A 25,505-nucleotide genomic window follows, 5' to 3' on the forward strand; every position below is an offset into this window, starting at 1 on the left:
GAAAACAACACCCTGAGCCTGGATAGAAACAAAATTGTACCGTTTTGAGATAGCTTTGAATCACTTAACCAGCTGTTACTGTAATGGTGTGTAATTAGAGTCGTAATTATTAAGGGACTAACTGCAAGAATGAGCCCTGTAGTCACTGAATAATAATTTCTGTTTACCTGTCAAATGCTCTGGGCGTATCCTTTCTATGAAATATTTCCATCATTGTAATTCTAAACATTAAATTTAATTTAATTCTAATTGAAAAAAAAATCCCGCAGCCTTGCTCGTGGACATTACTAACATGGATACACTGGTAGAAATAAGGCTCAAGTGCGGCATGGTGGTGCAGCGGTAGAGTTGCTGCCTTACAGCGCCAGATACCTGGGTCCAATCCTGGCTACGGGTGCTGTGTGTACGGCATTTGTACATTCTCCCCGTGACTGCGTGGGTTTTCTCCGGGTGCTGCGGTTTCCTCCCACACCCCAAAGACGCACAGGTTTGTAGGTTAATTGGCTTCAGAAAAAATTGTAAATTGTCCCTAGTGTGTTAATCCTCGTGCTAGTGTGCGGGGATCGCTGGTCGGCACGGATACAGTGCGCCAAAGGGCCTGTTTCCAAGCCGTATCTCTAAAGTAAAGTCTAAAGTAAAATAAAGAAAACACAATGTCTTACTGAACCTACGCAAGCAATTTGAAAGCATTACCGTAGGCATTATGCAATGCAGGCACTAGAAAATCTAAAATGTTCAGAGCTGCTTTCTGAAAAACATTAATCTTGACAACACCATGTGAAACACAGCTTCTACTTTAGATACAGTTTCAATCAATCCAGTCACCATCCGGTTGCAGAGAAAATCATTAAAAGTGGTTGGCACTCTAGATTTTGGTTATTCAATATCTTAATTCGTGTTGTGCATCAAATTTAACATCAAATCAGGCTGAAGAAGGGTCCCGACTCAAAACATCACCTATTAATGTTCTCCAGGGATGCTGCCTGACCCGCTGCATTACTCCAGCACTTTATGTCTTTTTTTGGTAAACCAGCAACTGAGTTCATTGTGCCTGAACCTGTTTCTTCCCAGCTGTTATCAGGCACTTGAACCATCCTATCAACAACTAGAGAGCAGTCCTGAGCTACTATCTACCTCATTGGAGACCCTTGGACTTACTTTCATCAGACTTTACTGGACTTTATCTTGCACTAATGTTATTCACGTTATTCCCTTTATCATGCATCTGTACTTTATGGATGGCTTGAATGTAAACATGGATCGTATTTCTGTTGACTGGTCAGCACGCAACAAAACTTTTCACTCCACTTCGATACACGGGACAATAAACTGAAACTCAACTGAATTAGAGGCGGTGAATTAGAATCAAATCAGGTGAAGAAAGAATGAAAGTGTGGGAGATGAGAGAAAAGGGATGCAAAGTAATTGGAGGATTTACAATGTTACTTTCTTTACATAATCTTGTACCTCCTGAGGGAATGAGACAGGTTTAAATAATTCCCTTTCTTTGTCGGAGTGCTTTATTGACAAGCCATTGGAAGTATATAGTATTATGGGATGCCTACATTTTCTCCGTGTTCTTCAGTCCCGATGGCGGAGTTCCATCATTCCGACGAGAGGGCCTGAAACATCGGGCCACCATTGCAGCGACTGCAGAGGCCTCAATAGGCCCCGGCCACGGGTGAACAAGAGGCCAAAGGACTGAACTTTGTTGCCTTCTCTCTGTGGGAAACGTTGATTCTGCTGTGAGGGGGATGTTTTTATGGTTTTATGTTAAATTCTATAGTGTTGTGTTTATCTTATTTGTGGGCTGCATGGTAACTCAAATTTCACTGCACCAATTGCTGTATGTGACAATAAATGTCCTTTGTCCTTTGTCCTAGATATGGTAGACAGTCAGAACCTTTTCCCCATGGTGGAAGTCAAAAACTGGGGAGCATAGCTTCAAGGTCAGTAGGACAAATTTTAAAGGAGACTAGACCAAGTGCAGACCCGTTGGGTCTGCTCCCCCAATCCCCCAACTCAATATTCCACCATGCACCTGTCTCCTCCAACGGAACTGAAGCCGTCCCCAAATGTAAGATTCCAGCACTCCCCTGCCTCCCGCAGCAGTGGATTAAAAAAAAATTCCAATTGCACCTCCCCTGCCTGCTGCAGCAGTGAAAAGTTCAGAGTGTTCCTATCTTGCAACTTTGTTTTGAAGTGTGTTGGAAGCTGATAGGAAGGAGCAGCCGTCAACGAATCAAAAGGCAGAAAGGCAGCTGGACGTCGGATGGCAGGCGGCAGCCACACAGTTTTAATATATAATAGAAGATGTGCGAGGCATGTTTTTTACAGGTGGTTGCCTGGAAGGTGCTGCCAGGGTTGGTGGTAGATACAATATTGGCATTTAAGAGTAATTTTGACAGGAACATGAATATGCAGCAAATGGAGGGATATGGGTTATGTGCAGGCAGATGAGATGAGTTTAATTTGGCATCTTGTCTGGCACAGATATTGTGGGCCGAAGAACTCGATCCTGTGCAGTGGTGTTCCCTGTTCTATGTAGGTATTAATGATAGAAACATAGAAACATAAAAATTAGGTGCAGGAGTAGGCCATTCGGCCCTTCGAGCCTGCACCGCCATTTAACATGATCATGGCTGATCATCCAACTCAGTATCCCGTACCTGCCTTTTCTCCATACCCTCTGATCCCCTTGGCCACAAGGGCCACATCTAACTCCCTCTTAAATATAGCCAATGAACTGGCCTCAACTACCCTCTGTGGCAGAGAGTTCCAGAGATTCACCACTCTCTGTGTGAAAAAAGTTCTCCTCATCTCGGTTTTAAAGGATTTCCCCCTTATCCTTAAGCCGTGACCCCTTGTCCTGGACTTCCCCAACATCGGAAACAATCTTCCTGCATCTAGCCTGTCCAACCCCTTAAGAATTTTGTAAGTTTCTATAAGATCCCCTCTCAATCTCCTAAACTCTAGAGAGTATAAACCAAGTCTATCCAGTCTTTCTTCATAAGACAGTCCTGACATCCCAGGAATCAGTCTGGTGAACCTTCTCTGCACTCCCTCTATGGCAATAATGTCCTTCCTCAGATTTGGAGACCAAAACTGCACGCAATACTCCAGGTGTGGTCTCACCAAGACCCTATACAACTGCAGTAGAACCTCCCTGCTCCTATACTCAAATCCTCTTGCTATGAAAGCCAACATGCCATTCGCTTTCTTTACTGCCTGCTGCACCTGCATGCCTACCTTCAATGACTGGTGTACCATGACACCCAGGTCTCGCTGCATCTCCCCCTTTCCCAATCGGCCACCGTTTAGATAATAATCTGCTTTCCCGTTTTTGCCACGAAAATGGATAACCTCACATTTATCCACATTAAACTGCATCTGCCAAACATTTGCCCACTCACCCAGCCTATCCAAGTCACCTTGCAGTCTCCTAGCATCCTCCTCACACCTAACACTGCCCCCCCAGCTTAGTGTCATCCGCAAACTTGGAGATATTGCCTTCAATTCCCTCATCCAGATCATTAATATATATTGTAAATAGCTGGGGTCCCAGTACTGAGCCTTGCGGTACCCCACTAGTCACTGCCTGCCATTGTGAAAAGGACCCGTTTACTCCTACTCTTTGCTTCCTGTTTGCCAGCCAGTTCTCTATCCACATCAATACTGAACCCCCAATGCCATGTGCTTTAAGTTTGTATACTAATCTCTTATGTGGGACCTTGTCGAAAGCCTTCTGGAAGTCCAGATACACCACATCCACTGGTTCTCCCCTATCCACGCTACTAGTTACATCCTCGAAAAATTCTATAAGATTCGTCAGACATGATTTACCTTTCGTAAATCCATGCTGACTTTGTCCAATGATTTCACCACTTTCTAAATGTGCTGCTATCCCATCTTTAATAACTGACTCTAGCAGTTTCCCCACTACCGATGTTAGGCTAACTGGTCTGTAATTCCCCGTTTTCTCTCTCCCTCCCTTCTTAAAAAGTGGGGTTACGTTTGCTACCCGCCAATCCTCTGGAACTACTCCAGAATCTAAGGAGTTTTGAAAGATTATTACTAATGCATCCACTATTTCTGGAGCTACTTCCTTAAGTACTCTGGGATGCAGCCTATCTGGCCCTGGGGATTTATCGGCCTTTAATCCATTCAATTTACCCAACACCACTTCCCGACTAACCTGGATTTCACTCAATTCCTCCACCTCCTTTGACCCGCGGGCCCCTGCTATTTCCGGCAGATCATTTATGTCTTCCTTAGTGAAGACGGAACCAAAGTAGTTATTCAATTGGTCCGCCATATCCTGGTTCCCCATGATCAACTCACCTGTTTCTGACTGCAAGGGACCTACATTTGTTTTAACTAATCTCTTTCTTTTCACATATCTATAAAAACTTTTGCAGTCAGATTTTATGTTCACTGCCAGTTTTCTTTCATAATCCATTTTTCCTTTTCTAATTAAGCCCTTCGTCCTCCTCTGCTGGTCTCTGAATTTCTCCCAGTCCTCCGGTATGCTGCTTTTTCTGGCTAGTTTGTACGCATCATCCTTTGCTTTGATACTATCCCTGATTTCCCTTGTTATCCATGGATGCACTACCTTCCATGATTTATTCTTTTGCCAAACTGGGATGAACAATTTTTGTAGTTCATCCATGCAGTCTTTAAATGCCTTCCATTGCATATCCACCGTCAACCCTTTTAGAATTAATTGCCAGTCAATCTTGGCCAATTCACGTCTCATACCCTCAAAGTTACCTTTCTTTAAGTTCAAAACCATTGTTTCTGAATTAACAATGTCACTCTCCATCCTAATGAAGAACTCAACCATATTATGGTTACTCTTGCCCAAGGGGCCACGCACAACAAGACTACTAACTAACCCTTCCTCATTACTCAATACCCAGTCTAAAATAGCCAGCTCTCTCGTTGGTTCCTCTACATGTTGGTTTAGATAACTATCCCGCATACATTCCAAGAAATCCTCTTCCTCAGCACCCCTGCCAGTTTGATTCACCCAATCTATATGTAGATTGAAGTCACCCATTATAACTGCTTTGCCTTTGTCGCAAGCATTTCTAATTTCCTGTTTGATGCCATCCCCAACTTCACTACTACTGTTAGGTGGCCTGTACACAACACCCACCAGCGTTTTCTGCCCCTTATTGTTTCGCAGCTCTACCCATACCGATTCCACATCCTCCAAACTAATGTCCTTCCTTTCCATTGCGTTAATCTCCTCTCTAACCAGCAACACTACCCCACCTCCTTTCCCTTTCTCTCTATCCCTCCTGAATATTGAATATCCCGGGATGTTCAGCTCCCAGCCTTGGTCACCCTGGAGCCATGTCTCCGTGATCCCAATTATATCATAATCTGAATGTGAAGATGAATATATGATTGATAAGGGGACGTTTGCTCTGAATTACCAGACTTAATTATTTGCAGCAAGTTGAATGAAAAATTAATGTGCAACACGGTGGCACAGCGGTAGAGTTGCTGCCTTACAGCGCTTGCAGCGCCAGACACCCTGGTTCGATCCTGGCTGGTGCTGTCTGTAGGGAGTTTGTATGCTCTCCCCGTGACCGCATGGGTTTACTCCGAGATCTTCGGTTTCCTCCCACACTCCAAAGACGTGCAGGTACAGTATGTTGGTAAATGTAACAATTGTCCCTAGTGTGTGTAGGATAGAGTTAATATGCGGGGATCGCTGGTCGGCGCGGACCCGGTGGGCCGAAGGGCCTGTTTCTGCTCTATATCTCAAAATTAAACTAAACTAAATCCTGAAAAATAAAGAAAGCTAAGAACCGGTTAGTATTTCCACAAAGAATTTGGAAGGGGACGTACATCGAACAGCAAGTTCTGGACATTTGTGATCTCTTCTAACACCTAGAATCACTGTGCAGATGAATTACAGATCAATAACAGTGTTAATAGTTAACAGATAATTATTTTCCAAGTTAGAGTTGGTGCAGCTATTTTCTTTCTTTCAGGATACAAGGGGATTTATAAATGATCCTGGATTCACCCGCCATTCTGATGCCTGTGCACACTGACATTTTAATACTCTCTCCACTGTTGACGAAAGGATAGTCTCTTTATTAAATTAAACATTTGACTTTGATTTTGACAGCTCACAGAAGCTTCTGCAGGCTTCATTCTTCGGAGTTCACGGACAACTCTTTATCGGACTTACTAGTTAAGACAGTTCGGGTGTCACATAAGCACTGAACCGATGTACTCCTGGTTTCAGTGTCTGCCTGACTTCTATTTCATTCCCCATGCAAGGTTCAGTTTAGAAACACAGTTTGGGAACAGGCCCTTCGGCCAAACGAGTCTGTGCCAACCAATATATCGGTCCACTCGTTCTATCCCACTCTCAAGGAACAATTTAAAGAACCCAATTAACCTACAAACCTGCACGTCTTCGGAAGGTAGGAGGAATCCGGAGCACCGCCACCATGTCACCGCTGCGTCAGTGTGGTGCCCTAGGACTCTTGTGCATTTTCCGACCTATGGACAAAATTGACTAATGGCCATCTGTAAAAAAGAACCTATTTATTACTGCACAGCACACTGGTGCAGCGGTAGAGTTGCTGCCTTGCAGCGGCAGAGGCCCGGTTTCGATCCTGACTTCAGGTACTGTCCGTACAGAGTTTGTCCGTTCTCCCCGTGACCACGTGGGTTTTCTCCGGGTGCTCCTGTTTCCTCCCACACTCCAAAGATGTCCAGGTTTGTAGGCTAATTGGCTGCGGTAAAATTGTAAATTGTCCCTAGTGTGTGTAGGATAGTGCTAGTGTGCGAGGATCGCTGGTTGGCACGGAATAGTTGGGCCGAAGGGCCTGTTTCTGTGCTGTATCTCTATACTAAACTAAAGTAAATTAGGATGAGAGTGCATTCCCATGACATAATCCGAAGAAGGGTCTCAACCCAAAATGTCACCCATACCTTCTCTCCAGAGATGCTGCCTGGCCCACTGCTGGCTCCAGCATTTTGCGTCTAACTTCCACGTAAACCAGCATCTGCAGTTCCTTCCTAAATACTAAACTTAGTTATATCTACTGTACCCGTTGTTCAAGATGTGAAATCTTATACATCGGCGAGACCAAACGTAGACTGGGCGATCGTTTTGCTGAACACCTTCGCTCAGTCCACCTGAACCTACCCGATCTCCCGGTTGCTAAACACTTGAATTCTCCTTCCAATTCCCACACTGACCTTTTCTGTCCTAGGACTCCTCCATTTTCAGAATGAGGCTAAACACAAATTGGAGGAACAGCATCTCATATTTCGCTTGGGCAGTAATATGAATATCGATTTCTCTCACTTCAGGTAGCTCTGGCATTCCCTCTCTCTCTATCTCTCCTCCACCCAAGTCACATTGGCTTCTCGTTTACACCCAACAAACAGTTAACAATGATGGTACACAAAAATGCTGGAGAAACTCAGCAGGTGCAGCAGCATCTATGGAGCGAAGGAAATAGGCAACGTTTCGGCCCGAAACGTTGCCTATTTCCTTCGCTCCATAGATGCTGCTGCACCCGCTGAGTTTCTCCAGCATTTTCGTGTACCTTCGATTTTCCAGCATCTGCTGTTCCTTCTTAAACAGTTAACAATGATGGCCTGTTTTCTTTATCATTGTTACTTTTTTGCATATCTTTCATTCTTTGTTCTTTATCCCTCTACATCATCATCTATATCCCTCGTTTTCCTTATCCCTAACCTGAAGAAAGGTCTCAACCCGAAACGTCACCCATTCTTCTCTCCAGAGATGCTGCCTGTCCCGCTGAGTTACTCCAGCTTTTTAAGTCTATCTTTAGTTATTCTTCATTTCATTTAGCCAAAGAAACATCCGAATAAAATTATTTTCCGTATCATAACATCAGAACATTTGACCACTTTAAGATTCACCTTGCCTCTCGTTTTATTCTCTTGGGCAACAACTAATAGAAAGTGTTTTTTAGTATCTCACTGTTGCTACAAATTGACAATTCTATCTGTTCGGTGTTAACAGTTCCCATTTTACTGCCACGTAAGAGAACTTACTTTTAATATATTTTATCGATCGTTCCTCAAATTTAAATTTCTTTATCCATTTCATTCCTCCTCAATGTATTGTATTTTGATGTTTCTATTTTCCATTTTTGTTAAGCTTGCAGAGAGGTTCACGTTAATTGTTGGGGAAAAGGACATCGAAACAAGATGGCAGCCGTTAGTTCCAAAGGATTGGCAACTCGTAAATGTGATATCCAACAAGGGGACATAACTAACCTTTCTTATCAGTCTTATGTGCCTTGGACGCCATTCATTATAATACTGTTGAGGCATGGTTACAATGTTAGTGATTGATTGAATTGATGAAAACAGGCCCTTCAGCCATCTGTGTCATGCTGTCCATCGATCACCCTGTTCACACTAGTTCCATGTTATCTCACGTTTGCACCCACTCCTTACATGACAGGAGCAATTTATTTTACCGCTTTGGGGCACAGGAGGAAACCAAAGGAAACCCACGCAGTCACAAGGGGAAGGTGCAAACTCCACATATGCAGCAATCCAGGTCAGGATCGAACCCGGGCATCTAACACTGTGAGGAAGCAGCTCTACCAGCTGTGTCACTGTGCTGCCCTGTGACTAGTTCAGTTCAGTTCAGTTCAGAAAAACAGCATGGAAGCAGGCCCTTCGGCCCCACCAAGTCCATGCCGACCATTGATCACCCATTCACACTAATTATCCCAAAACATAGAGGCCAATTAACCTGCAAACCTGTACGTCTTTGGGATATGAGGGAAAACCCATGCACCTGGAGGAACTCCACAAGGTCACAGGGAGAACGTGCAAACTCCACACAGACAGCACTCAAGGTCAGGATCGAACCCAGGTATCTGGCGCTGTGAGGTAGCAGCTCTGCCAGCTGCGTCACTGTGCTGCCCTTTGATTCTTGGGTATTTTCCGACCTATGGACAAAATTGACTAATGGACATCTGTAAAACATTTATCACCGCACAGCACAGTGTCACAGCAGTAGAGTCGCTGCCTTACAGCGTCTCAGACCCGAGTTCGATCCTGACCTCAGGTGCTGTCTGTACAGAGTCTGAACATTCTCCCTATGACTGTGCGGGTTTTCTCCGGATGCTCCGGTTTCCTCCCACACTGCAAAGACGTGCAGGTTTGTAGGTTAATTGGCTTCGGTAAAATTGTAAATTGTCCCTAGTGTGTGTAGGATAGCGCTAGTGTACGGGGATCGTTGGTCAGCGCGGACTCAGTGAGCTTAACGGCCTGTTTCCGCGCTGTATCGCTAAACTAAAAATCTAAACCTGGGAACGTGGTGTAGAAGCAGGGAGGAGAGAACAAAACACTGTGACCCACCTGTCTTTAAAGAATCTCCTGATGCCGAAGGCAATGAGCTTGAGAATAGATTCAAAAACAAAGATAATGGTGAACACGTAGTTACAATACTTCAGAGCCTCTTCAAGGGACTGAGGAGAACAAGGGATGGAAAAGACATTGTTAGCATACTAACAGCAAATTATTGTGCCTAGTGGGATATAACACATCGATTATTAACATTTCTCAGTCAGACAAAAGCATGTAACATCAGCAATCAAATGCTCCCCTGGCAAAACGTACAATGGATAGTTGGTAATTGGATAGTTATATGGATGGGAAGGGAATGGAGGGTTATGGTCTGAGCGCAGGTATATGGGACTAGGGGAGATTATGTGTTCGGCACGGACTAGAAGGGTCGAGATGGCCTGTTTCCGTGCTGTAATTGTTATATGGTTATATGGTAATGTGATTTTCGTCAGTCCCAAATGCACATGCACGCTCTTGCTAAGAGTGGAAGTAAATGAATTTTCCAAGAGAGCAAATGGGCATCTTATTTATAATACCCAAAGGTATAGACTTTGGAGATACTGTGCGGAAACAGGCCCTTCGGCCCACCGAGTCCTTGTACACTAACGCTATCCTACACACTGGGGACAATTTTTTTACACAACTTACCGAAGCCAATTAACCTACTATCCTGTGTAGGAAGGAACTGCAGATACCCCGAAGAGGGACACAAAATGCTGGAGTTACTCAGCGGGACAGGCAACATTCCTGGAGAAAAGGAATAGGTGATGTTTCGGGTTGAGACCCTTCTGCAGACTGAGGGTCACGGGAAAGGGGAGCTAGAGATAAACCTACAAACCTGCACATCTTTGGAGTGTGGGAGGGAACGGGAGTACCTGGTGTAAACCCATGCAGGTCACAGGGAGAACGTTCAAACTCCCTACAGACAGCACCCGTGGTCAGCATCGAACTCGGGTCTCTGGCGCTGTAAGGCAGCAGTGCCGCTGTGCCGTCCCTATATCATTTTGTGACATTAATAATGAGCTACCCTGCAAAAAGAGGGGGCGTATACTCTCGGCAATGTAAATTCAAACTAGTCCAAGTTCAAGTTCAAGTGAATTTATTGTCATGTGTCCCTGTATAGGACAATGAAATTCGTGCTTTGCTTCAGCACACAGAACATAGTAGGCATTTACTACAAAACAGATAAGTGTGTCCATATACCATAATATAAATATATACACACATTTATTCATGTGTGTATATATTTATATTATGGTATATGGACACACTTATCTGTTTTGTAGCAAATGCCTACTATGTTCTGTGTGCTGAAGCAAAGCAAGAATTTTGTTGTCTACACTGATGGGCTGGAAGATTGTCTTTATGTTAACAGTCTGTAACCAGCTCTTATGTTGCCAGTAATGGTGATGTGCAGGGCACGTTTTTTTACACAGAGAGTGGTGTGGGCCCAGAACGCATTGCCGGGGTGTTAGAGGAGGCAGAGAGAATAGCAGGGTTTAAGAGGCTTTTAGATGGGCACATGGAAGTGTAGGGAATAGAGTGATATGGATCATGTACAGGGAAATTAGAGATCAGTTTAACTTGGCACCATGTTTGACACAGACATTGTGGGCCAAAAGTCCACTTCCTGTGCTGTACTGTTCTATGTCCTAGTGCGATTAGAAAGGTACGTCTGAGGCATCAGTCTAGTCAACCTCTATATCAGTTTTATAAATGCAGGGAAATTAGACGAATTTAGATGGGGCATCTAGGTCAGCATGGATGAGTTGGGCTGAAGGGCCTGTTTCTTTGCTGCATGACACCATGACTCTAAGCCCTACGAACCCTTATGATCCTGCTCCAATTGCAGATAATCGTAATAAAATAAAATTCACAAAAAGAAACATTTCTTTTAAAACATGCACTTATTGGAAGTTGAACTATGACGCGTTATCGTGGCATCACTGTGCTTCTTTACCATCTTTATTAATGAAACTGGAATGTTGTTCAGGGCCACCACCGATTTTCCGGCACCCTTGGTTCCAGAGTCTCTCTGGATTATCCATTTTGCCGGACCAACCAAGGCCACGTCTTTGGAGGGGGGGGGGGGGGGGGGGGGGGGGCCAAGATACCGGCCGCAAAGTCGGCCATGTAAGTCGGCGATGGGAATCCCAGTCCTCGACCCCAGGTGGCAAATTCAACCTGCCGATCGGCCACGGAAGTTGGTCGCGATCGGCCCCTCACCGGGTCTAGGCACCGTGTTTTTAGGGGGACTTCCGGGAGCGGGGGGTTAGTCTGAATTAAAGGGGTGGGTAGACCACCAGTTACCAGAAAATCGGTGGTGGTCATGGGCAATGAAAAGCATTTTTAAAGAAGGTCATGGGTGTTGGTCCACTTACAATTGGTTGGTGATAGTGCTCCATTGACATAGTGATGACATTGATGCCAATGATGAATGTGATGAACAGGTCCAAATAGTGGTTGGTGCACAATGTATGGATGTAAAGTCGAGTGGGGGAATAGTCAGCGTAATATGGTCTACGTTGAGCTTCTGCAGGAGACAAGAGCAAAGAACAGAAACTTAATTACATTCCACAGGGTAAATGATAAACCTTTACCTTCACATATACGCACGTGTTATGCTATGTAAAACTGATCACATCAAATTACAGACACAAGGAACTTCAGATGCTGGAATCGTGAACAAAAAAGCGCAAAGTGTTTGGACTAACCCAGCAGGTCAGGCAGCATCTCTGGAGAACATGTACAGGTGACGTTTCGGGTCGAGACCCTTCTTCAAACTGTTCTCTGCATAACACGCAACGAAAGAAGCTATTCACTGCATCTCATTACGTGCGACAATAAACAAACTGTACTAAACTAAACTAGTCTGGGCCATAACGTCGCCTATCCGTACTCTCCAGCGGTTCTGCCTGATATGCTGAGTTGCTCCTTCACTTTGTGTTTTTTGAAGTAAAAATATGACTCGGCTCATTCTCAAATAATATCACGTTCTGGTTAACTAGATGTGATTTGTAACACAGGCCATTTCTCACTGTGAAACAGACCAGAACGCCCAGAGTTTAATTGTAACTTGTCGCTGATATTCCCATGGCCAGACTACGATCTTTTTTAAATCACCAAGGTGGGAAACACTAGAGAGTGTGAGAAGGAGGATTAGTTTTGGTCGCCCCATTACAGGAAAGATGTGGAGGCTTTTGAGAGGGTGCAGAGGAAATTTACCACAATGCTGCCTGGATTAAAGGATTTCAGCCACAGGGAGAGGTTGAAGACATTTGGATAGTTTTCTCCGGAACGTCAGAGATTAATGGTAGACTTGATAGAAGTATATAGAATTATGAGAGGCATAGATAGGGTAGACAGTCAGAACATTTTTCCCAGAATGTAAATGTCCAACACTAGTGGGTATATCTATAAGGTGAGAGGGGAAAAGTCTAATGGAGATGTGCAGGGCAAGTGTTTTTATACAGAGAGTGGAGGGGGCCTGGAATGCAATGCCATGAGTGGTGGTGGAGGCAGATATAATGATTAAATAGTGTTTCAGAGGTTTTTGGATAGGCACATGGAAATGCAGGGAATAGAGGTATATGGACCATGTATACGCAGATGAGATCAGTTTAACTAGGCATCATGTTCGGCAGAAACATTGTGGGCAGAAGGGGCCATTCCTGTGCTGTACTGTTCTATGTTCTATGTTCTAGGGGAATGATGCTACCAGGTGTGGCACATCACCTCTGAGCATCCTAACCTCCAAGTGAACAGCAGGGAATCTACACACAATGCATGGCCAATGAGTTTAACATCTCCTCCACCTATCGTGTTCTGTGTCTGTACGGTGACCACAAATTTCACTGTACCAAATAAATGGTGCATGTGACAATCAATGTCTCTTGTCTCTTGTCTTGTCTCCAAATACACAGGAACATCTTAGCCCATGATTCACAGCGAGAGGATGAATGTTTCGAAAAATCATAGAAATGAAAGTGTCAGTGGTAAAACTCCACACATGCAACATCGTGCCTCTCATATATTATATATGTGTATATATAATATAATAGTGACATGAGAAGCCAATAATTGTTATTCACATTAATATTTACCAAATTAACGTTGGTCATTCAAAAAATCTTTGTTGCAAAATTTCGGGACAAAGGCAACGATAAAGGTCTTAAACATACTAAAGGCGTGCCGACAGTCACAAGTATATCTTGTTCACGATCTGGGTCAAACTTGTTCCACTGAAAGTATTAAGAAAAATGCCATGCACATCCTGCATGCTTGTTTTTTGCATTAACACATGCCATTTACCATGCACTGTTGCATTGCACAGTGCTAGGTCAGGAGAGATTTTCCTGAGGGAAGTCATAGCTGAGAGAACAGAAAACAATGCTGCAAAACTCGCAACGCCAATGGAAGAAACTTATCCCTTCCCACCTCAGTGTCTATTTTTAACGCATAACTATGAAGAATATTTGCACTCCCTTTTCATTACTGAAGTACCTGACTTGCTCGTACCATGTGGCCAACCAAGAGTGGGCTGGAAGACCTCAACTGGTCAAGCAGGAGATTGAGAATCTCGTGACCTGGTATCAAGACAACACGCTTTCTCTCCAATGTCAGCAAGACAAAGGAGGTAGTGATCAACTGCAGAAAGCGAAGCTCTACACATGCCCTGTTATACATTGTGCAGGAAGGAACTGCAGATGCTGGTTTAAACCAAGATAGGCACAAAAAGCTGGAGTAACTCAGCCACACAGACAGCATCTCTGGAGTCAAGGAATGGGTGACGTTTCGGGTCGAGACCTTTCTTTCAGACGTAATCATATATTGTCTTTCTGCTGACTGAATAGCACGCAACAAAGCCTCAGTCTGAAGAAGGGTCTCGATCGGAAACGTCACCCATTCCTTCTCTCCAGAGATGCTGCCTGTCCAACTGAGTTACTCCAGCATTTTGTGTCTATCCCTGTTATACATTGATGGTGCGAAAGTAGATATGTTTGAAAGCTTCAAGTTCCTCGTCGTAAATATCACCAACAACTTCCCCTGGACCACCCATATCAAACCAATGGCCAAAAAAACACACCAATGCCTCTACTTCCTTAGAAGGCTTAAGACGTTTGGCATGTTCCCAACAATTATATTTTATCAGGATGCATCACAGCATGGTTTGGGAACAGCTGCATCCAAGTCCGCAAGAAATTGTAGAGAATTGTGGACACAGCCCAGACCTTCACACAAACCAACCTCCCTTCCATTGACCGCTAATGTATAACAGGCAAAGACCGCTCCCTCCATAACTCCCCACTACTCGCCACATCTTCCCATCTCCCCCCATATCTGCCTTCCGCAAAGACCGCTCCCTCCATAACTGTTTCACTCCCTTCCATTGACTCCATTTACACTTCACACTGCCTTGGCAAGCTCACCAGCATAATCAAGGACCAGTCTCACCTCGGTCACTCCCTCTTCTTCCCTCTCCCATCAGTCAAAAGTACATAAGTGCGAAAATGTACTCCTCCAGATTCCGGGACAGTTTTATCCCAGGCAACTAGATATCAGGCAACTAAACCACCCTACCAATAACTAGAGAGCAGTCCTGATCTGCCATCTACCTCATTGGAGACCCTCGGACTATTTTTGATCAGACTTTACTGGACTTTATCTTTACTGGATGTTATTCCCTTTATCCTGTATCTGTACACTGAATTGTAAAATTCGGTGCAGATCATGTATAGTCTTTCCGCTGACTGAACAGCACGCTACAACAAGCTTTTCACTGTAGCACAGTACACGTGACAATAGACACAACTAAACTAAACATCTGTGGAGAGAAATGGACAGTCGATATTTCGGGTTGAGACCTTCATCTGGTATCATATGTCATTGTAACAGGCTGCCACTGTAAAATATGCCAGTGATACTCTGATCTACTTTCTCACTTGTAGATCCTACAAGTAGATCCTACTTTCTCATGTTCATCTCAAAGGTGTTTCATTCTTCCCTGTTGTTAAAATGTCCGCTGTAACATTGAGGTTTGTTGTTGCTCTTATTAATTTAATTCTTCCCACTTCAGGCAAGAAGTAGTGAGGGTTTTTTTGGCCAGTCATAAATGAGCATTTTATTGACATGATCGTTATATTAATTATCTGTCATCATAAATAAATTTAGTTTTGTTTTTCAGTTTAGTTTAGTTTATGTTAGTTCATTGTCACGCGTACAAATGCATTTCGTTGTCTCTGTACTGTACACTGACAATGACAATTAAAATTGAATCTGAATCTGAATCTCTGAAGAGGTGCAACAAACCACTTTTTATTTTGCCAGCTAGACAATCAGCAGAAAAACTATACATGATTATATTCAAGCTGTCCACAGTGTATAGATACTGGATAAGGGTCTCGATTCGAAACATCACCGATTCCTTCTCTCCAGAGATGCTGCCTGTCCCGCTGAGTTACTCCAGCTTGTTGTGTCTATCTTCGGTTTAAACCAGCATCTGCATCCTACACATATGGCCGTATAGATACTGGATAAAGGGAATAATGTATCGTGCAAGATAAAGTCCAGTAAAGACCGATAAAATGTAGTCCGAGGGTTTCCAATAAGATAGATGGTAGCTCAGGACCGCTCTCTAGTTGGAGAGAGGATGATTCAGTTGCCTGATAACAGCTGGGAAGAAACTGTTGTAAATCTATGTCATTGTTATTATTTTATTATTTTCAATTTCATAGTTAATTTTCACGCTGTAACTATACATGTTAATCCTCTGCAGTCTACAAACTAGTTTAATACCCTTTTCTGTTAATGATACAAATGAAATATCTGGCAAAGGTGAGGGAGTTGGTTAAAGTATAAGCAGACAAATAAGGCCCAATAATCTCAAATGCACCAAGTTGGTGACACAAAGCCAGTTTTAGTTAGCTATGTGGGATAGTTTTGTGGCCAGGGAGTGGTCAACTGTTCCTGAGAGATGAGAGACTTTAATGGTATTTAGAAACAATGAATTACAGATGGACTAACTCAGCAGGTCAGGCAGCATCTCTGGAGAAAGTGGGTAAGTGATGTTTTGGGTGAGGGTCTCAACATGAAATGCCACCTATCCACGTTCTCCAGAGATGCTGCCTGACCTGTTGAGTTACTCCAGCACTTTGTGCCTTTTTAATCAACGGTATTTAGTTTAGCTTAGAGTTACATCATGGAAACTGGCCATTTGGCCCGCCGAGTCCATGCAGACCATCGATCTTTTCTTTACACTAGTCTGACTGACCTGTTGAGTATTTGCAGACTTCTCTGTTTTCTTAAGGAAAGGGTCAAAATTAGTTAGCTAAGTTGTTCTGAGAGACTTAGATTTAGAGACTTAGTAAGGGAATCAAGGAATATGGGGGAAAAAGCCAGAACGGGTTACTGATTTTGGATGATCAGCCATGATCATATTGAGCAGAGGTGCTGGCTCGAAGGGCCGAATGGCCTGCTCCTGCACTTATTCTCTATGTTTCTATGAACAGCACAACTGCTAACTGTGGCCAAGTGAGCAAATCAGATGTGGCCTCCAGCAGCATGGAGTGCGGAGCAGCGGTGTGGGTCACTGACAGTACCGCCGGGCCATGCCGACCCCTGTAACACTAACCCAGTGCCGCCACCAGGACAATGGGCCTTTAAGGCCAAGATAAGACTCTGTACCATTAAGAACTTTGAAATATGATGGGCACAAGTTAGCACCAGAAACATGGCGACTATTTGTGTACTGTCTTGGTGAAATCTACTATTCTTACACTACAATTGTTGCACTTTTGTACTTTCATCTACAATTGTGCTTATCTATAATATGATTTCCTCGGATTGTAGTGGAAACAAAGAATTTCGCTGTACCTAGGTACATGTGACAATTACGTACCAATGAATCATTGAACATTGAACTGTAGGTTGTAGCCTCCTGGCTGTGAGAGGTTGAGGATCATTATATCAGGAGAGGGTAATACATGAATGAATTTCGCAATTCTTCAGCTAAACCGTGAGCAGAGTTATAACAAGACATACTCCCTCCAGCCACAGTACCTGCACTTTATTGATTGATAAACAGGTTACAACATCAAGACAGGACTGAATGTACAGCACACACTACACATCTTTCTGAGTCTGCCGCATTCAACCAAAACCTTGGGACCGCTCACAATGAGTGCTCGTGGCAAGTGTACAATGGAAAACAAAATGTTTTTACAATCAAGCTTCCTGTCTCCGTTTCCCTATATCCTCATGAAATATGTGCTATGTTATGTTGATTTTCCTACAAATGGCAATCGGGAAAAAGACAGCTGGACTGTATGCGGATGGGAAAAGTTCAGAAGGAATGTTGGTCAAATGCAGGCAAATGGGATTAGCTTACTTGGGCATCTTGGTCGGCATGGATGAGTTGGGCCGAAGGGCCTGTTTACCGTATTGTATGCCTTGATAATTTATATTTTGGGAAGAATCTATTTAAAAAATGGTTCATTCCACGTTTTAATGTATTTGAGAAAGTTTGGTTGTAGAATTATTTATTTGGGGGAGATGAGAACAATCTCAACTATCCAGATGTGTAGGAAGGAACTGCAGATGCTAGTAACTCAGCGGGACAGGCAGCATCTCTGGAGAGAAGGAATGGGTGTCGTTTCATGTCAAGACCTTTCTTCCATCTCAACTACCGAGAGACTGGTTTCTTCTTCCTCAAATAAGTTGTTCTATAAGCACACTTTCGCAAATAGAGTGAAACAAGCAATGGACCGATTTTTAATTAGTATTTGTGCTAATTAATACAGGCACTCCCGGACGCAAGGGTTACGTACTGTGAACCCTTACATATGTCAGATTTTACGTAAGTCAGAATCACCATGCCTACACCCTGCCTGACATAACTCACTGAGTCTGAAGAAAGGTCTTGACCTGAAACATTATCTATCCTGTGTTCTCCAGAGATGCTGCCTGGCCCGCTGAGTTACTCCAACTCCAACACTTTGTGTGAGTCAAGGAGAGTATAAACTGTCTCAGCAGCATCTGGATACACCCAGGGCACTTTCTGCAGCACGCGGCCTTCTGGGTAAGCACGCTGCCATCGATGGCTTGAGTTTTGTTGTTACCACTGTTACACATTTCCAAACAGATCATTGATTTTCATCCAAGTTGTTAATTGGGTATTTTTAAAACGATGGTTGACAGATTCTTGATTAGTACGGTTGTTGAAGGATACGAGGAGAAGGCAGGAGAATGGGGTTGAAGGGGAAGGATAGAATGAAATGGCAGAGCAGACTTGAAGGGCCAAATTGCCTAATTCTGCAGCTATGATTTATGAACAGGAACCAATGGGGCGCTTTCAGCGGCACACGATCTTCTGGGTAACAGCGCCCCCACTTGTTTTCGATGCAAACTTGAGTGATCATACAGTGTTGCGGAAATGATAAACTGCCAGAATTGTTTAGGTAAGTGTGAGTTTATGTAAGTCGCCTTTTGCGTACGTCGGGGAGTATCTGTAGATTTTTTTCAAAGTACACATTATTAAAGGATAGAGTTATACAATATAGAAATCAGACCCTTCGGCCCCAGTTGCCCATGCCGACCAAGATGGCCACCTAGTTGGCTAGTTCTATTTGCCAATATTTGACCCACATCGCTTCTAAACCACTGTATCTCGGCCCACCCTTAGTCCCACCAGAAATGCGGGCTATATTTTGTCTGAAAGGGTCAGGAATTTTTTTCATCACGTTTGGAAAAAAATTCTTCAAAATAAAATTGCAATGCAACCAGCCTTCGTAGATCCTCATGCAAGGCGGACTCGACGTGCATGGCATGCTATGGGGAAAGGGAGGGGTCGCAAATCCTTCCCAGTTTGGAAGCAGGCACGGCTCAGAAAGACTAAACGTTCTACCGACCAGCTAGGCACAGTTCCTTACTCCTGCGCTTTTTCTCCAGCCGGCGCAGGCGTTTCTCCTCCCGCCTCCGGGCCTCCTCGGCCTCCTGGTGCTGCCGGCACTTGTGGAAGTTCTCCACCACCACACCCACGAACATGTTGAGCACAAAGAAGCTGACGATGAGCAGGAAGGAGATGAAGTACAGGAGCATCCAGGGGTTGTAGTTCCTCTGGGGCTGTGAGAGAGGCAAAGGACAGAGTTAGGACTCTGGCCATGTGGCATTCCGCTCGAAGAAGGCCGTTTAGCCTATGCAGCATGTGCCGGCACTCAGCAAAACCCCACCATAAATCTTTCACTATACCTCGGTGTCAATAAACTAAACTAAACCAATCCTAAATCCCACAGTTGTTCCCTCCACCGGGGGAATTCATTGCCACAGACGGCGGTGGAGGCCAAGACATTGGGTATTTGATGGTTCTGGGCCTGTACTCACTGGGGTTTAGGGGAGATCTCATTGAAACTTACCGAATAGTGAAAGGCAGGGGTAGAGTTCATGTGGGGAGGATGTACCCTCAGAATAAAAAGACGTACCTCTAGAAAGAAGATGTGGAGGAATTGATATTGCTAGAGGGTGGTGAATCTGTGGAATTCATTGCTACAGACGGCTGCGGAGGCCAGGTCATCAGGTATTTTTAAAGAAGAGATTGATACGTTCGTGATTGGTAAGGGCGTCATGGGTTACGGGGAGAACGCAGGAGAATGGGGTTGAGAGGGAAACATAGACCAGTCGTGATCGAATGGTGGAGTAGACTCAATGACCTAATTCTGCTCCCATGTCGTATGGTTCCCAGCTGCCCCACCGTGCCGGCCCAGTGGATGAATGCAAGCACTCATCATCGAGGGTGGCACGGTGCTCCGATCCTGATCTCTGGTGCTGCCTGCGTGGAGCTAGCTCCCTGAAACGCGTGGGTTTTCTCCGGCTACTCCGGTTTCCTCCCATATCCCAAAGATGTGCGGGTCTACAGATTAATTGGTTCTGTGAATCACCTCTCGAATGCAGGGAGTAGATGCAAAAATGGGATAACATAGAATGCGTTTGAACGGGTGATCAGGATGGTCAGTGTGGACTCAGTGGGCTGAAGGGCCTATTTCCTTGCTGTGTTGTTCAATTCATGTTCAATTCATGTTCAATAATTCTGCAAACAGATACTGTTCCTTGGATAAGTGGTGCAGTGGTAGAGTTGCTGCCTTACACTGGAGAACCAGGTTCGATCTGACTATGGGTGCTGTCTGCACAGAGTTTGCATGTTCTCCCTGTGACTGCGTGGGTTTTCTCCAGATGCTCTGGTTTCCCCCCACATTCCAAATACATTCAGGTTTGTAGGTTAATTGGCTTCTGTAACTCTCCCTGGTGTGTAGGATAGAACCAGTGTATGGGTGATTGCTGGTCAGCGTGGACTCGGTGGGCTGAAGGGCCTGTTACCACACCGTTTCTCTGAACTAAAGGAAAGTGCTATTCTGGTAGCATTAAATTTATTACGAAATAGAACGCAATAATAAACTGTTTATAGAGGTAGCGAAATGATCACTGTTTCAACATTACCTGTTTGTCTATTCCGATAGCATCGAGACCATGGTACATTATATTTACCCAGCCATCTTTCGAGGACAAAACAAAGAGAGACATCAATGCCTATAAAACAAACAAAAGAAACAACATATTATCACTGTTAAAAATTCTGGCTTCCCTTGCCCGAGTTAACAAAGGATACAAATATTACTTGCAAATGATAATGGAGGTGAAACTGCCAGCCATGTTCTCTGTACGCATTTGTTGAATGACAAAAGTAAGAATGTGTTATTACATCTGAGTGCTGGTAGACTTTATTACTCCAATTCCATACCTCATGTTGTACAGAGAAGGTTTATATCAGCAATATAAACAGCCTCATTTTACTGCATCTTATTGTTTCATGAGTAAGGCTTGACATTACCTAATGCATTACAGAGATGTACAAGGAAATACAGATGGTGGTTTACATAAAAGGGACACAAAGTGCTGGAGTAACTCAGAAGGGTCAGGCAGCATCTCGGGAGAACGTGGATAGGTGCCGTATCTGATTGGGACCCTTCTTCAGACTGAATCTAAGGGGAGGGGGTAAGAAAGCTGGAAGAGTGGAGGGGGGCAGGACAAAGTTGATACAGGTGATGGGGATGGTTGGATAAAGACCCGAGATGAAAAGCCATAAGGTGTGAGACGAGAGGATTGAAGAGTTGTGAAGCTAGAGGAAGGAATGTGAGTGGAAGGGGTGGGAGAGGGGAGAAATAGGTGTGAGTCCAGGTGGGGCCCAGGGGAGAGGAGGGGGGGGGTGTGAAGAAGGGAGATGGGGGGGGGGGGGGGGGGGGGGGGGGGGGGGGGGGGAGGAATTATATAGCTTATCTAAAATTGGAGAATTCCATGTTCATACCATTGGGTTGTGAGCTACCCAAGTTGAGTAGGAGATGCTGTTCCTAATGCATCATGTTTCCATACATATATAATAGACAATAGTCAATAGGTGCAGGAGCAGGCCATTCGGCCCCTCGAGCCAGTACTATCAGGACCACTTGAACAACAAAAACTCATATGTCAGGCTATTATTCATTGATTATAGCTCGGCATTTAACACAATCATCCCCTCCAAACTGGTTAGCAAACTCGCAGAACTGGGCCTCTGCGCATCCCTCTGCAACTGGATTCTCGACTTCCTCATCCACAGATCACAGTCTGTTCGTATTGGCGGAAATGAGTCAGACTCAATAACAATCAGCACGGGAGCACCTCAAGGCTGCGTGCTCAGCCCCCTGCTGTACTCACTCTATACCCATGACTGCGTAGTGAACCACAGTGCGAACTCCATCAGCAAGTTCGCTGATGACACCACTATTGTGGGGCGTATCACTGATGGGGATGAGTCAGAATACAGAAGTGAGGAGCAACTGTCCATATGGTGCCAGCGCATTAACCTGGCCCTCAACACCAGCAAAACCAAGGAACTGATTGTAGACTTTGGAAGGAGTAGGAGGGGGACCCACAGCCCCATTTATATCAACAATGGTTGAAAGGGTCAAGAACTTCACATTCCTGGGCGTGCACATCTCTGAAGAAGACCTTTCCTGGTCCGAGAACACTAACGCAATTATCAAAAAAGCTCATCAGCGCCTCTACTTCTTGAGAAGATTACGGAGAGTCGGTTTGTCAAGGAAGACTCTCTCTAACTTCTACAGGTGCACAGTAGAGAGCATGCTGACCGGTTGCATCGTGGCTTGGTTTGGCAATTTGAACGTCCTGGAGAGGAAAAGACTACAAAAAGTAGTAAACATGCCCAGTCCATCATCGGCTCTGACCTTCCTTCCATCGAGGGGATTTATCGCAGTCGCTGCCTCAAAAAGGCTGGCAGTATCATCAAAGACCCACACCATCCTGGCCACACACTCATCTCCCTGCTACCTTCAGGTAGAAGGTACAAGAGCCTGAAGACTGCAATGACCAGGTTCAGGAATAGCTACTTCCCCACAGCCATCAGGCTATTAATCCTGGCTCGGACAAAACTCTGATTATTAATAACCACTTTCTGTTATTTGCACTTTACCAGTTTATTTATTCATGTGTGTATATATTTATATCATGGTATATGGACACATTTATCTGTTTTGTAGTAAATGCCTACTATTTTCTGTGTGCTTAAGCAAAGCAAGAATTTCATTATCCTATACAGGGACACATGACAATAAACTCACTTGAACTTGAACTACTGCCATTCACTGATCATCCACAGTCAGTACCCCGTTCCTGCCTTCTCCCCATATCCCCTGACTCCGCTATCTATAAGAGCTCTACCTAACTCTCTCTTGAAAGTATCCAGAGAATTGGCCTCCACTGCCTTCTGAGGCAGGGAATTCCACAGATTCACAACCCTCTGTGTGAAAAAGTTCTAAATGGCTTACGCCTTATTCTTAAACTGTGGCCCCTGGTTCTGGACTGCCTCAACATTGGGACCATGTTTCCTGCCTCTAGCGTGTCCAAACCCTTAATAATCTTATATGTTTCAATAAGAACCCTTTTCATCCTAAATTCCAGTGTATACAAGCCCAGCCACTCCATTCTATCAACATATGACAGTCCTGTCATCCTGGAAATTAACCTTGTAAACCTACGCTGCACTCCCTCAATAGCAAGAATGTCCTTCCTCAAATTTGGAGACCAAAACTGCACACAATACTCCAGGTGTGGTCTCTCTAGGGCCCTGTACAACTGCAGAAGGACCTCTTTGCTCCTATACTCGACTCCTCTTGTTATGAAGGCTAACATGCCATTCGCTTTCTTCACTGCCTGCTGTACATGCATGCTTCTTTCCATTGACTGATGAACATGGACCCCCAAATCTCGTTGTACTCCCCCTTGTCCTAACTTGACACCATTAATGTTTTCTCCAATTGAGCATTCCACTAAACACACATGCTTTCCACATACCTGTCCCAGATTATCAAAATTATATTTACGACGAACCCACTTGAAGTTTGCTTGGAAGCAATCGAACTTGTTTGTGACGTTCCTGGTGTCATGCCCAGCACAGTGGTAAAACTTGCCTTTAAACAGCTGCAAGAAACATAGAACAACTTTAGACAATTCTAACGACAGCAAGGTTAAAAACAATCAGGACCTATCGCACCTACAACCCTGCGTTCCACACCTACTGACCACATCCCCACTCCCTCCTCAATCACTCCCATCCAATTCATAATCCAAGGGTTTATCCCAGCATTTATTAACATGCAGATAAAATCGGAACAGGATTTGGCCATTCACCTTTATTGGATCCACCCTTTAATATCAAGGCTGATCTGACAACTAACATCGATAACAATATACCCTAGTAAGCTGAGCTGCTCTAGATTTTGCCCAGAACCACATTTATGGTTGGGGTGAGTTTTCTCCGCACACCTTGAACAGTGTTACTGTGATTAACCATTGCAAAAAGAAGTCACAGCATAAACAAGCCATTCGGCCCATCGTGTCTACTCCGCCATTCAATCATGGCTGATCTATCTCTCCCTCGCAACTCCATTCTCCTGCCTTTCCCCCCCCGATAAATTCATAAGTCATAGGACCTGTAGCTAAAAGGTTTGACAAGGTTTACAGAAGGCAGTAGTGGTGAAACAAAACCACTTTTTGCGAATGTAGTGTTAGTCAGCTAAAAGCCAATTTTCTTGATTGGTGGGGATGGGTTTGGGGTGTGAGCTGCCGGTAAGGAAGGGAACAAAGTGCCTTGACCTCTAGGTCCAGTCTCACCCTGCTCTCCCATCAGGCAGAAGTTTGGAAACGCACTTCCTGATTCAGGGACTGTTTCTTCCAGGCAACTGAAAGGTCCTCTCATCAGCTAGAGTGTGGTCCTAACCTCCCATCTACCTCATTGGAGGCCTTTGAACCATCTTTAATCATCTTGGGGCGAGTACTCAAGTCCTGTGCTACGCAGCTAGCTCCGGTGCTCACTACAATATTCAACCTCTCCCTGGACAAGTCCGTGGTCCCTGCCTGCTTTAAAAAATGCATCATTGTACCAGTACCAAAGAATGCCTCCCCAGCCTGTCTGAATGACTACCGTCCGGTGGCCCTTACCTCGGTAGTCATGAAATGCTTTGAGAGGCTGGTGAAGAAACACATCTGCACCTTCCTCCCTCACAACATGGACCCGTTGCAGTTCGCATACCGTCCGAACAGATCCACGGACGATGCGGTCTCCCAGGTTTTGCACACCGCTCTCTCTCATCTTGACAGCCAGAAGGGGGGCTACGTGAGGATGCTGTTCATAGACTTCAGTTCAGCCTTCAACACGATAGTCCCCACCAGACTGGCCGAGAAGCTACTGGAATTAGGGCTCAACACCCCACTGTGTGCCTGGGTCCTGGACTTTCTCACTGCCGGGCCCCAGGTAGTCAAGATGGGAGGGAATACATCAAAGTCCCTCACCCTGACCACAGGATCGCCCCAGGGTTGCGTCCTTAGCCCCCTATTGTACTCCCTGTACATACATGACTGTGTGGCTAGGTTCAGCTCCAACTCAATAATCAAGTTTGCTAATGACACTGTGGTGGTGGGCCTGATCTCAGACAACGATGAGAAGGTCTACCGGGAGGAGGTGGCTGATCTGGCACTCTGGTGCCAGGATAACAGCCTCCTCTTGAACATCTGATTCAACATTATAGCTTTGC

At 44.7% G+C, this 25,505-nt stretch overlaps 1 protein-coding gene across 1 annotated transcript in view; it reads right to left on the reverse strand.

Annotated features, from left to right (window-relative positions):
- Nucleotides 1–25,505, reverse strand: part of cacna1ha (calcium channel, voltage-dependent, T type, alpha 1H subunit a) — a 161,237-nt gene that overhangs the window by 24,745 nt on the left and 110,987 nt on the right. The window contains exons 21-25 of the mRNA XM_055651688.1: nucleotides 23,767–23,892; nucleotides 20,857–20,946; nucleotides 19,296–19,488; nucleotides 11,751–11,902; nucleotides 9,382–9,491 (exon numbers count right to left, since the gene is read on the reverse strand). Of these exons, the coding sequence (XP_055507663.1) occupies nucleotides 9,382–9,491; nucleotides 11,751–11,902; nucleotides 19,296–19,488; nucleotides 20,857–20,946; nucleotides 23,767–23,892 (671 nt within the window). The remainder of the gene's footprint in view (nucleotides 1–9,381; nucleotides 9,492–11,750; nucleotides 11,903–19,295; nucleotides 19,489–20,856; nucleotides 20,947–23,766; nucleotides 23,893–25,505) is intronic.

This window comes from Leucoraja erinacea, chromosome 20 (assembly GCF_028641065.1).
Source record: "Leucoraja erinacea ecotype New England chromosome 20, Leri_hhj_1, whole genome shotgun sequence".
In the NCBI taxonomy this organism is placed as follows: domain Eukaryota; kingdom Metazoa; phylum Chordata; class Chondrichthyes; order Rajiformes; family Rajidae; genus Leucoraja; species Leucoraja erinaceus.